The 13248-nt window shown below is 47.9% G+C and overlaps 1 protein-coding gene across 1 annotated transcript in view; it reads right to left on the bottom strand.

Annotated features, from left to right (window-relative positions):
• The window catches only part of IRAK2 (interleukin-1 receptor-associated kinase 2), a 71215-nt gene that overhangs the window by 17082 nt on the left and 40885 nt on the right, over positions 1-13248 (bottom strand). Inside the window, exons 3-7 of the mRNA XM_012646563.1 lie at positions 11331-11477; positions 5771-5877; positions 4048-4242; positions 3902-3966; positions 955-1069 (exon numbers count right to left, since the gene is read on the bottom strand). Coding sequence (XP_012502017.1) covers positions 955-1069; positions 3902-3966; positions 4048-4242; positions 5771-5877; positions 11331-11477 — 629 coding nt within the window. The remainder of the gene's footprint in view (positions 1-954; positions 1070-3901; positions 3967-4047; positions 4243-5770; positions 5878-11330; positions 11478-13248) is intronic.

Here is a 13248-nt window from a genome sequence, read left to right as displayed (position 1 = left end):
GGCTGGAGTGCAGTGGCATGATCAAAGCTCACTGTAACCTCAAACTCCTGGGCTCAAGGGATCCTCCTGCCTCAGCCCCCCAAGTAGCTGGGACTACAGGCATGTGCCACCATGCCCGACTAATTTCTTAACTTTTTTCTAGAGATGGGGTCTCACTATGTTGCCCAGGCTGGTCTCCAACTCCTGGCCTCAAGCAATTCCCCATCCCCCACCCTACCTCTGCCTCTGCAATTGCTAAGATCACAGGTGTAAGCCACTATGCCCAGCTAAAAACTGTAATTTTTAATAGGCATTATAGTCACATGATAACAAAATTCTAAAGGTATAAAAAGTCATACAGTAAAAGTTTCCCTCCCACTCTGTGCCCCAGCTTCCCAGTTCTCCACCCCAGAGGCAGCCAATATACCAGTTTCTTGTGTAACTTTCCAGAGAAATTCCATAAATCCACAGCAAATAGGTGTATATTGGAAGAACATTTTATAATAAAAACTTGCCTCTACTTTCTATACTCTTTACCTGTTAATTCTTTTTCTTGTCCTACTGCATTGGCTAATACCTCCAAAATGGTGATGAACAAAATGAGTGCTATAGGATACCTCTGTCTTACTCTCGACTTGAGTGAAATGCCTCTTGCCAAAGTTTTTCTTTTTGAGACAGGGTCTCACTGTGTTACGCAGGCTGGTCTTGCACTCCTGGACTCAAGCAATCCCCCCACCTTAGCATCCTGAGTAGTGGCATTACAGGGACGTGGCACCATGCCCAGCTCAAATAGTTTTTTTTGTATAGTTTTTTCCTGAAGATATTTATCTATGCTGGCCCAGCTTCTTTCCTTGAAGCCATCCCTGGGACTGAGAGGATGGCCCCTCTTCCCTCTGGATCCCCTAATCTTTAACCTTTGATTCCCTAATTGGGTACTGCCTGGTCCCGTTCTCTGCCCATGACCCAGTCTCTTACCTGGCCCTGGAGTCTGTCCTGTAAAGAACCATTTGCCATGTAGGGGTAGATCAAGCTGTGAAACCGTCTTCCAGCACAGAAGCCCAGCACAGGTAAGATGTTCAGGTGGCAGCATCTGAAATCAGGTATCAGTGCAGGGGTGAGAAGTCAGACAGAATAATCAAAGATTTATCCATTAATACTTCCTCATCTCCCACCTTCTTCCGCCCTCTCCACCCCAAAGTCACCAGTAACCTCCCAGGTACCATATGCTCTGACCCCTAAGGGCCTGGCACCAGGGTAGAAAGATGTAAACTGCCTGCCTTTGAGGAGCTGGAAATCTAGTGATCCTCATCCTGCTTTACTGCTCTGCGGCATATGACACCTCAACCACCTCATCTCTGGAAATAAGAGGCTTAGAGGTTACGAAATTTGCCCAAGGTCACAGACTAGCAAACGGTGAAGCCAGGACTGGATCCCAGGTCTATCTGACTCCAGGACTGGGGTCCTTCTCTAAAATCCTCTTCCACTGGGTTCTGAATCCCCATTCCCTCCTGATTCTCCTCCCACCTCTCTGACCACTCTTCCTTGGCCTTTTCCACTAAGATCCTCCTCCTTTGCCTTCCTCCTCTCGGCCAGCTGGGCCCCTCATCTGGTTGGATATGCTGTTCCTCCAGACACCTCCCACTGCTACGAGGAACACTCCCAGATCCCCTCTCCAGCCCCATCCTAAGCTCCAGGCTTCACTGTCTAATTACATTCCAATGCTCAGGTGAACATCAGCCTACACTCAAGCCCCAAACCTGCTTCTCCATCCATATTTACCACCCCAGTGAAGGCACCATCACCCACCCACACCATTCACTGTGATAAATAGCTTTCAACATGTCCCTTTCATTCCCCTCTCCTCTACCTTGGCCCAGACTATGATCCAGTCTCCCCAGGACTATTGTAAATGGCCTCCTGTCTGATCTCTCTGCCCTCCGCCACTTCCCCCAAGCCATCCTATTATGCGCATTAGAATCATTTACACATCCGTCTCCGCACTGCACCGTAAACTTCTCAAAGGCAGGGGCCTGTGTATGCTACAAGTTTGCGCTGGCTAGACCCTTGGAAAGGGCTTGCCTACTCATGTTTTCTGAATCGTCGAATGAAGGAGTGACTGCTGACTCTAGGAAGGGACCATGCCAAATGGAAAGGGAATTATACTTCCAGTTTTCATTAAATGTGTATGTGCACGTGTGTATTCCTACACATGTATGAATAGAGAAAGCATTAAAGAAAATATATCAAAATGTTAACACACTCGTGGTTATTTATAGGTGCTGTGGAAAATAGGTAATTTCTATTTTCTTTTTTTGTATTTATTTTTTATTTCAGAATATTAGGGGGGTATAAACATTTTGGTTATATTAATTGCTTTTGTACTGTTTGGGTCAAAGTTGTAAGTGTGCCCATCCCCAAGATAGTGTGAACTGTACCCACTAGGTGTGATTTACCCATCCCCTTCTCCCCCCTCCCACCTGCTTGATTTCCGATGAGTGTTATTTCCATACATGCACATTAAGTGTTGATTGATTAGTTCCAATTTAATGGTGAATATATGTGGTGTTTATTTTTCCATTCTTTTGATACTTCACTTAGAAGAATGGTCTCCAGTTCCATCCAGGTTAATATAAGAGGTATGAGTTCACCATTGTTTTTTGTGGCTGAATAGAACTCCGTGGTATACATATACCACATTTTATTAATCCACTCTTGTATTGATGGGCACTTGGATCGTTTCCACATCTTTGCGATTGTGAATTGTGCTGCTATAAACATTCAAGTGCATATTTTCTTATTTATAATTTTATTTCTTAAAATACTCCACATAAATTATGCATTCCTTTACCACGGTTGCGTATTGGCGGAGGGAACCTACACAGTGACTCGCCAAGGATAAACAACAGCTGGTGTCTAGCACGTGATGGGTGCCCAATAGGCATTTAAGTTCATGGGTCAATAATGGCAGAGCCAGGACAGACCCCAGGTCTCTAAACAGTCCTTCCCTTCTCTTTCCAAGTCCCCACCCAGCTCTGTGACTAGGAGGCTCACTTCTCTGGTCTCAGTTTCCCCATATGTAAAATGAACACATTTGAGGATAACTTTGGAGGCTTTTATCACTCTAGACCATGTGTCGGCAAACTTTTTCTACAAACAAATAGTAGTAAATATTTCAGACTTTGTAGGCCAGACAGTCTCTGTTGTCACTACTCAACTGTGCGCTGTAACACAAAAGCAGCCACACGTGATACAGAAATGAATGAGCACAGCTGTGTTCTGATAAAGCTTTATTACAGACACTGAAATTTGAATTTCATATAATTTTCGTATGTCATAGAGTATTCTTCTACTTTTGATCTTTTTCTTTCAACCATTTAAAAATGTAAAAACCATTCTTAGCTCTCCGACTACACAAACACAGGTGGGGCCAGATGTAGTCCATGGGTCCTCGTTTGCCCACCCCTGCGCTAGGATGCCACGATTTTAAGATGGATTCACCCTTAGAGTTGGTATCGTAAGTCTCTGGCTACCTCAAAAAATGGGATACAAACATCTGTGGAATGTTTTCCATGGAAGGAAGGAGTTGGAGTGAGCCAAGATTCCTTCATAATTCTAATCTATACATATAATTGCTACATAGAAAAAGCATGGACTCTGGAGCCAGACCATGAAGGTCCAAATCCCAGCTCTGCTACTTACTAGCTGTGTGGGATGAGACACGTAACCTCTCTGTGCTTCAATTTACCCATCTGTAAAATAATGTGGTAATAGTAGCTATGTTACAGAGTTCTTGTGAGGATTAAATGAGTTTATACATAATAGAGTGCTTAAAACAGGCCTGGCACATAGGAAGCGCTATGTAAGGGGAGATGTGTCATTACTGTTAATATCAAACAAAGTATTTTCCAAAAGGGAGGCTTACCTACGACAAACTTGTACCTCTGCCTGGAAGAATCTTTGAATTGATCCTGGACTTGAGCAGGCTGTCTGTGGAGGAAGACATTGGAACGTGAAGACCCAGCCTCACCCACGCAGCTCCACCCCTTACTAGAAACCGGAAGTGCTTGCCTCTCTGAGCTTCTTGAAGATGAGTGGCGTCCCGTGCCTTTGCCCTCTGTAGACGTCAGCAAAGGTCCCCTCGCTTATTCTGTGGTTTTGATTGAAGTCATCAGTTGCCTGAACCACGTCTGCCTCACTCCAGAAAAGGCTGTCTCCAGCCAAGCTCAAAAGCTCTTCCTGCTTAGGAATGGAGGTGCTGCAATCCTGGGAATTCAGAGAGGAGACGGGATGAGTACGCAAGTGCCTTTTCCCTGCCACCTCGGAGGATCTTGGAACACCAGAGCTGAAGCGGTGGAGATCATCTTATCCAGTGGGGAGTTAAAAAAAAAGAAAACACGGACAGGACCAAGGTCGAATCCCAACTCTGCCCCTAACTTGCTCTGTGACCTTGGGTGAGTTACTTACCCTCTCTGAGCCTCAATTTCCTCGTCAGCAAAAATGTAGATAAAATAGTACCCTGGAGGGTAATTTTGAAAATTAAATAAGATGCAAGTATTCCTGGCACAGGGTTGATGTTTCCTTTTCTTCAGGTCACAGAGGTAAGCAGAGAGAGGATAAAGGAACTGAAGTGAGGTCACCCTGCTGGTCACTGGGCCAGGCTTGGTGCTCTCAGTCCAACACACAGCATATACGCTGGGCCTCTGGAGCCCTGGGACGTAGGATACAGGTTCACACAGCCAAACACAACTCCATAAACAGAGCTTCCAAGATTGCATGTGTAGATAAGCCTATAAAACGAAGCTGCGCTTCCCTTTTTAAAAACAGTGTCCATGAATTTAATTTTTTAAAAATTATATATGCTTATAGTAACAGTTTTAGAAAACTGGGGGTGGGGTTGGGAATTATCCATAATCCCATCATCTACTTAGTTGCTATTAAAGTTGATATTAATTAGACGTTAATATATTAGGATTTTTTTTACAAAATTGGGAACATGCTGCGCATAGTTTTGATTTCTGGTGTTTTCACTTAACTAATATCATGATCATTCTCCCAAGTTATTAAATCATCTTGGAAAATGATTAATTATTAAAAACAAAAGAAAACTCTGCTTAAGAGAGAATCTCCTTTCTTAACCAGACCCATGCAAGGCTGGCTTCTCCCCCAGACACCAGACGCGAAGTGTCTTGGGCTCAGAACACTTTAGGGGCCGTGAAAACATTTTAATTTCTTTAAAAATCAGAAGAAAATACATAATGTTCTCATCTTTAATCTAGCTTGGATTATATTTATCTTCATACCAATGCACTCATAAGATATAATTTTGTTTTTGTTTTGTTTTTAAATAAAAGAAGGGCCCATGAAGGCAAAAGTGCCTAAAACCCATGGAAGTCACAATGCATCCCTGGCCCCAAGTCATTCAACATTCAGATGACTCAGACTGAGTTATGCAACCCAGGATAACTGGGTTGGAAAAGGGTTGCGGGGAGGGAGGTTGTGAGCCAACGGCTACGTTAACCAATATATTTGGGCTTGAGGGATGCCCGTCATCAGCTCAGCTCTCATTAAGCACAAATAATGGAAAAGCTCATTCACTGAAGTACACTCCCCCCAGCCCCAGTTTTGCTGACCGCCTACATTTATAGTCTTAGCAGCTCAGAGTAATTTGATGGGTCTCCTTTCCCCTCCCCATCCCTCAACTGGTCTCAAGGAATAAAGAAATTGCATTTTTGAGAGGGAGCCACAAGCCGGGGGATATGGCTTGGGGACGGAAGCAGAGGGGTGGATTTACCTTTGAGTCCGATGAAGCGGGGAGGTCAGTTTTTAAGGAATGAGGGGCATCTTCTTCAGAAGGAGGCAGTAGAAAGGCCTGCTGGTGGCCTCTGGCTGGAGCAGACTCTGGAAGGGAGGGACTGTGGGTCAGGATGTGGCCTGAGGGAGGAGGGCCAGGGGCTCCCTGTCTAGTCCCCAGACCATGTCACTCTCTCATTCGCCCCCAAACACATACAGCTGCCACTTCCTGATACCCACCATGCGTCGGCCAACACACTGCTCAGGTAAGCCCTGTGACCTCATTTAAGCCTTGGGACAACCCTATGGTCCTATTTACCATCCCATTTGACGGGTGGAGACACAGAGCCACTGGAGGTAGAGCCACTGCCCAGGAGCACATAGCCAGGAAGTGGCAGAGCTGGAATTCAAATGGAATCAGTTTGACTTCTGACCCCTGCTCTTTCCCACCTTCCAAAGAGCAGTGAAGGACACAGAGGTCAACTAGCTACTGAGCCCGCCTTCCAGAAACCTCTGCTGTGGCAGGGATGACGATAACCATCCTCCAAGGACATATTCCATGGGAAAGCAAGGTCAGAGGCAGGAGAGGCCATAGCAGGTTGGGAGATAAGGAGGGTTCACAGAGGAAGTAGCACTCGACCTAGGCTTGAAAGATGGGGAAACATTTTCAATAAGCACATATGGGGTAGGAGGGATTGAAGCAGTGGAATGAGTCTGTGCAGAGGTCGGGCAGCGGAAGGGCCCAGGAGTGCAGTAAATAAATATATAGGCACGTTTAATCAGCAAACACATCATGCCAGGCAGTGTTCTAAATCATCTAATGCTCACAGCAATCCTAGGGGATAAGCTCCCATTAGACCATTATCGTTTCCTCTTTACGGATGGTGAAATGAGGCACAGAGAGGTTAAGTAGCTTTTCTAAGGGCACACAGCCAGTGGCTCCAGAATCCATGTTCTTAATTCCTTAGTAAGTGAAGAAGATTCAAGAGAGAGGCAGCTTGAGGAGTAGTTTAGGGTCAGGTAAATGTTAGGTTGAAGAGGGCGAAATTTTTTCACCAGGCACCACATGAAGACTAATCTGAAGACTAACTAGGCAATCCGAGGTCTGCCGAATGAAAGAAGGTGCAGGCTGGGGTGAGATGGGCCATGGTGACTGGTCCACATGGAAGCAGGCCTTAGCCAGAGGCCAGAAGTATCAGAGTTATCATCTGGAAATACTCAGGGGACTCCATGGCAGGGATGGCTTTTAAGTAATTGGGGACCTGCCCTTGACCCCGGAGCTATTGGAAAAATCTACCTGCTTCAGGTATTTCTGACTTACAAGATCAGGAAAGGAGTAATTAATCTGGAACTTTAACCATAGAACATCAATTCGGGAGACTGGAAACAGCACCGTGGCCAAAGTAGAATCAGCCTTGCTAAACTATTAACCCAGGCAAGTAGCTGGTAAAAATAAAACCTGCCTGACAGCAGGCCTGAGGCAGGTCGAGGGCTGTCCTAAGCCTCCTCTCCTAGATCTTGCCCTGCTGCTTCTTGAGTCTCGGCAGCCGTGAGGATGCGAGCTGTGGCCCCGAGCTGCTGTGGCTCTGACCCTTGCCTGCGTCTGCATCCAGGCCACACTTCCCGGGCTGCTCCCCCGGGCATTGTGTGCAGAGGGGATACCGAGGAAGCCAGCTCTGGGGAGACACGGGACTCTGACGGCTGACACCCTGGCGAGCTTGTCCGCGCTGCAGGCAGGCTAGGACGCTCCCACCCAGCCTTGCTGGGGTCAAGTGTGCGTCGCGGTCCGAAGGCTCTCCTAGCCTTGCCTGGCTCCCTCCCCTCGTTTTCTCTCAGTATTTGTCCTAATGAAATCCTGTCTTGTTGAAGACAGGTGTCTGCTTCTCAGGGCACCTGGACTAACGCTGGCCTCAGCTGGCCGGCGCAGGGTCCCTGTCCTGCAGAAAGGCTGCTCCACAACGGCCTCCTCTGCCCTTGCCCTGCCTTGTCTTGGTCTCAGCTCAGTACCCTTGGCCTGAGTCTCCAAAACTGAGCTCACGTACATCCTGTCTCCAAGCTGCTGGCCACGTCTCTGTGCCACGTCACTATGAGTTCACTGATGGCTTTCTTTCAATCAACTTTAATTCACATGTTACGTATCTAGCCTTGTGTTAAACAGCAATATCCACGAAACCTCTAGGTTTTGTGCACATGATCTATACTTGTCCTAACCAGGTTCCATGCACTACTGGGGGTGCAGGCCCCAGTCTCTGGGATCCCCTGCTCCAGGCCAACTTGAATTCCATCCTGCTGTTTTCCTGAGTTCTGCCCCCTCTGTGCTACCTGCCCCCATGCCCGGCCACACGGCAGGGCTCTCGCTACACACAGGGTCCCTTTGCCCAGTGACTGCAAGGTCAGAGCTGGCCTCACACGAGCCATGATTTTCTGGTCTGACTTGATGCCTGGGGTTTGCACAGGAGGCTGCACTAGGCCTCTGGGTCTGGGGGGATCGCTGACATCGGCTCCTGTGACATAGGAGGGCTACGAGTTGGGAAAGTGGCTGAGTCTATTTATCCTGGTGGTTTAGAGAAAAAAAGAATGGGATTTGGGCTGATACCCAAGGATGGCAAATCAGACAGGAACCGCTAGCCCTTCCTCCTCATCTCTTCTCAGCCTTCCCTGGCCTCCTCCGAGATCTAATCTAACCAGCTCTTCATGTGCAGGGGTGGCATATTTGGTGGGAGAAGCTCAGAATGACAATCTTTAAAGACCCCTACTATATGCCCCAGGGGCAGGCAGAAGAGAACAAGAGGGAATTCTCCTGCCATCAAGGATACAAACATGTCCCTGGGATTTAGTGCAAAGTAATCAGAAGTTGGCCTTGAGTTGATCATCACTGAAGCCAGCTGATGGGGACACAGAGGGTCATTATGCCCTTTGCTTTGGTATGTTTTCAACTTTCCATATGAAAATGTTTTAAAATCATCATCTAAGGGAGGGGTGGGAAATGGGTCAGGAGAGCAGATGAAGCAAGATGGGCCATGTGTCGATACTTGACGGATACATGGGGCTTCTACATAAATCTTATTTTCCAAAACGCTGAGTTAACCCTTTGTGTGCCAGAACTTTACTGAAAAAATCTTATTTCCTATGGAAACCTTTCTAGAATGTCTGCTTTCCTAAGCAGACCGCACCGAATCTCGTCCTGCCGAGTTGTGTCACTGCAGCATGCGCACGGTAGACGCAGCGGCGCTGCATCGGATGTGGGGTTCTCCGTATCCTGCCCTGTTGCTGGTAGTGGGTCGGCCCCACGGCTTCCCCATCTCCTTTAGTGGTATCAGCACTCGGCTAAGTCCTGGCTCCGTCATTACTGAAGATTTGGCCTCGGGTGTGCTTCCTTTCTTTGAGCTTTCTCAAACATAAAAAGAGCAGTAATAGTCCGTTCTTTGCACAGCTCTTGTCCAGACTGAAAGAGAGGATGTTTATGAAGCACAAGTACCAGGCCCTGGCGCATACGGAGTACTCACTACTCTACCCAGGCCGGTAAAACCGTGCGCAGAGTGAGAATACAAACAGATGCCAATCGACGGCCCAACGGCCTCTCCTACCTAAGGCTTCGCGACGGTCATTTCAGCTACTCAAAGCCCTCTTAGTAACATCCGAATTCCTGCTGTGTGAATCTGCCCCTGGCTCCTCTGCTCACCTTTTTCCCTCTCCGTGTCTCTTCCCACTTCCTGCCCATCTACTGCAGGAGGGGTCAGGACATCAGAGGGGTCAAGGCGTGGGCTCTGCGTCCTCCATGCCCACAAAAATCCTTCAAGATAATCGATCAGTTTGAACTTTGGGGCCCAAGGGAACCTTGGGGTTTTCCCAAGAGAAGGCGGGCTGTGGGTGGTTGATGAAGCGAACGATTACTTTCTCACTTGCAGTTTGGGCAAAGACAGACTCTTGTCTCTGTCTGCAGACTGTGGTCATCATCTCCACACGCTTAGGCACAGCCACTCCCAAAGGCCATTCGAGAAAGTAAACAGTGCAAAGGCTGACAGAGACATGTGACACTGGTTTTTACAGTGACCTAGTTGAGGAACATCAGAGGAAACTGCTACGCCGGTTACCTTCTCCACGCTGACCGGCACTCCCCTAGAATTTCCCTAGTTTATTATCATTTTTCCCTTTGGCCATGAACCACTATCACATTTGCTTTAGGACCGTTTCCCCTATCTTTAATTGTCGATCAAAGGTCTGTGCCTTTTTTTTATCTTTAGCTACGGGAAATAATCCAGACACCTTGGCCTGAAGTTACGTTTCCAGATTCAGCCTCTCTGGGGAGTCTGGAATGTTCCTCTCCTCAGCTAACATTTGATGAGCGCTGCCACGGCAGCCACACTGAGGCGTACGATTCCTCACCACAACAGGATGAAATGCTGCTGTTATTATCCTCATTTCATGAAATGAAGAAACTGCGGCACAGTGAGGCTAATTCTGCTAGAAAGCGGCACAGTTGGGATTTCAATACAGGCCTGTCTAACGCCAAAGCCCACAGTACTACCGTCCTCTCGGCAGCGCTGGCCCTGACTTCTCAACCTGCACCAGTGAGCTGAGGTCACGTGGATTTGGGATCTTCGGCTCAGCACTCGGGAGGCTGCGGGGGCGCCGAAGCGAGGGTTGGCTCCGGGGGCCAGGTGGTGAGGACAGACAGGGCTGAGGAGCAGCTCCCCTGAGGAAGTTAGCCCTGGCTGAGTCCTTCTGTCATCTGGCAAGCTGGCCCCGAGCCCTCACCTGAGCACAAGGGGATGGAGACAGACCTGAAGTGGTCTGAAAGGCTTTGGGATAGCAGTCAGTGCAGTGGTTAGGGGCATGTGCATACAAATCACACAGCTCAGATGCCACCTCCTACTCGTGTGGCCTTAAACAAATCACTCTCTCTCTGGGCTTCAGGTGCCCGAGGACAAAGCAGCAGACCTGTGACTGACAGAGGCAAGGAAAGTGATGGGGCAGGCGGCACCCCTCGACTCCCATTGCTTGGCTGCGAGGGCTGGGGCTGTGGAGAGCAGGCAGAGAGAAGGGCAGGCACCTGGCCTGAGCCCACATGCAAGGCCAGCCTGTGCTGGGGGCTTGGGAGACCACAGGTGAAACACGGGCCCAGCAGCATATGACCTTGGCCAGGTTGTTTATCCCTTCTGTGCTTCAGTTTTCTCATCTGTAAAATGGGCACAATAACGGTACCTAACTCACGCAGGTAGCTGAAAGTTAAGTAAGTCAGCATCTTTGAAGTACAGTACTTAGAATAGTGTCTGACACCTAGAAAGCTCTCAATTACTGAGTTGTTTTCTTTTGCCAAAAATGGTAATAGATGGCATATATTCTTTTGTTTCCTGGCTTTCTCCACTTTTCCAACTCACTACCTTGTGAAAATGTTTCCATGTACAGATGCACATCTACATCATGTCATTAATTTTACCATCTCCTATGTGGTTTCTAATTTTTTGCTTATATGCTGAGCTGAATATCCTTAGAGATAAATCTTCATTTCCTTAAATAAATTTGCTTTAAGTAGAAAAATTAAATTAAGTTCAAAATACCTGGGCCCGGAAAAGGGACTGGCCTCACAGGCTGTTCTTCTTCCTGCATATTCTGGGTAGTTCTAATAGAAGCTGCCAAAGGCCTTCCCGGCTTCACAGCATCCGGGAAGCCTGGAGTGGGAGACCCGATTTTAGGAACCGATTTCCCTGAAAACAAGGTGGAAAGAAAATGATTAGTATTCCATGAAGTGAGGTAGCTATGAAGAGGCTGGGCCTGGAAGTCAGAGACCTGGGTTCTAATCCTGGCTCTGCCACAAATTCATAGTGTTGCTGGTGGTGGGAGATTTTCTCTCCCTGGGCCTTGGCCTCCACATCTGTAAAATGGACACAACAATCCCCTGTGATGGCCCAGCTCTGACATTCTGAGTCACACAACCTGGCTTCCGACCCTACTAGCTGTGTAACCTTAGACAAGTCACTTTCTTCCTCTGAGCCTCCGTTTCCTCACCTATGAAATGGAGATGATAATAATAATAATATCTGCTTACCTCCCTCCCAGGGCTGTTGTGAAGGGGGAAAGGAGGAACACAGAAGTGAAAAGGCTTTGTAGACGATACATCTCCCTGAACATGTGAGCAAGTTGAAGATATCCATCCCTCCCAGTCCCTACTCAGCTCCTAGATATAAAAGTTCTGGCTGTCCTACAGCTTCCCTTCCACAAGCTGCGGAAACACATGTGTCCTTCCCTACCGTACAGATGGCAACCCTAAAAACAGCAGCTATGTCCTGGGGACCAAATGTGCCAGGCCCAGGTTTGCATATGCTAAATCCTCACAATGTCTTTGCATTTCTTCCCTGTCAAGAGATAAGGAAACTGAGGCCTGAGCAGGTTAAGTCACTTGTCCAAGATCCCACAGCCAGAGGCAGGCGGGACTGGTTAAAGAAGTCACCTGCCTTCTTGAGTATAATCATTTCCTCTTTCCACTGACTTGGGAAGTCCCAAAGGTGCTGCCAGGGTGTGTCTACGTAGGCTTCCGGCCACCTCCTCAGAGCTGCTCTCTGTGAAACCTCTTCCTCCCCGACCTCCACCATGCCCTGGTTATCCCCGCCGGCTGGCCACTGCCTCCTGCTCAGGTGGCCGACAAGTCCCTCCCCAGCCTGATCTTACTAAAATAAGATCTGGCCTCACCACTTCTCTGTTTAAAGCCTTTATGGGGCTCCCCACTGCCTAGACGACATCCACACTCTTTAGCCTGAATCCTCCTCCTGTCTCCCCACTGCCTCCCAGACAAAGCCCAGATTCTACAGCTCTGCATTCAAGGCCCCTTGCTCTCTGGTGATTTGGGGTGCGCCCATGTTTGAGAACCACAAACACAGGGCACCGAGGTCCCAGGGAAGGCTGCCGACTTGCTCAATCTCACACCGAGCCCCAGGTGGGGCTGGGAAGACGCGTCTCCAGCAGCATTTACTCCAACTGGTTAAACTGTCTCTGAACAAAACCAGTTGTTACCGTGGGACCTAGCTTTTCAAACGCAAGCTTTAGGACTAGAACAAAAATAGTAAGACCTAAATTTGCATGGCACCACACAGATTTATTTAATTTTCACGACAATCTGTTGATAGAATTACTTATATTTTATTTTTTAGCATATTGAGACTCAGATAGGCGAAAGGACTTGTCCCAAGTCAAACAGCCAGTAAGAGTCAAACCTGGTGCCGGTTTCACCATCCTGCCTTCCAGCTAGGGCAGAACTACTTAAACACCGCCCCAGCCCCTAGGGTCGCACCAGGGGCAGATGGCTCAGTTCCTGCACAGGCAGGAACAAAGGGGTGATCACTCCGATTTCCCCAGCGTGGGGGAGACCTTGGGAAAGCACAAAAATAACAATAAGGCTAAATGGGGAAGATTATGGGTGGCTTTTTCCTTGTGTTTTCCGTACTGTCACTGACATATTATTCATTAAATAAACCTATCTTA

This window comes from Propithecus coquereli, unplaced genomic scaffold (genome assembly GCF_000956105.1).
Source record: "Propithecus coquereli isolate 6110/MARCELLA unplaced genomic scaffold, Pcoq_1.0 Scaffold107, whole genome shotgun sequence".
NCBI lineage: Eukaryota > Metazoa > Chordata > Mammalia > Primates > Indriidae > Propithecus > Propithecus coquereli.
This window is presented reverse-complemented; position numbering and strand designations above follow the sequence as displayed.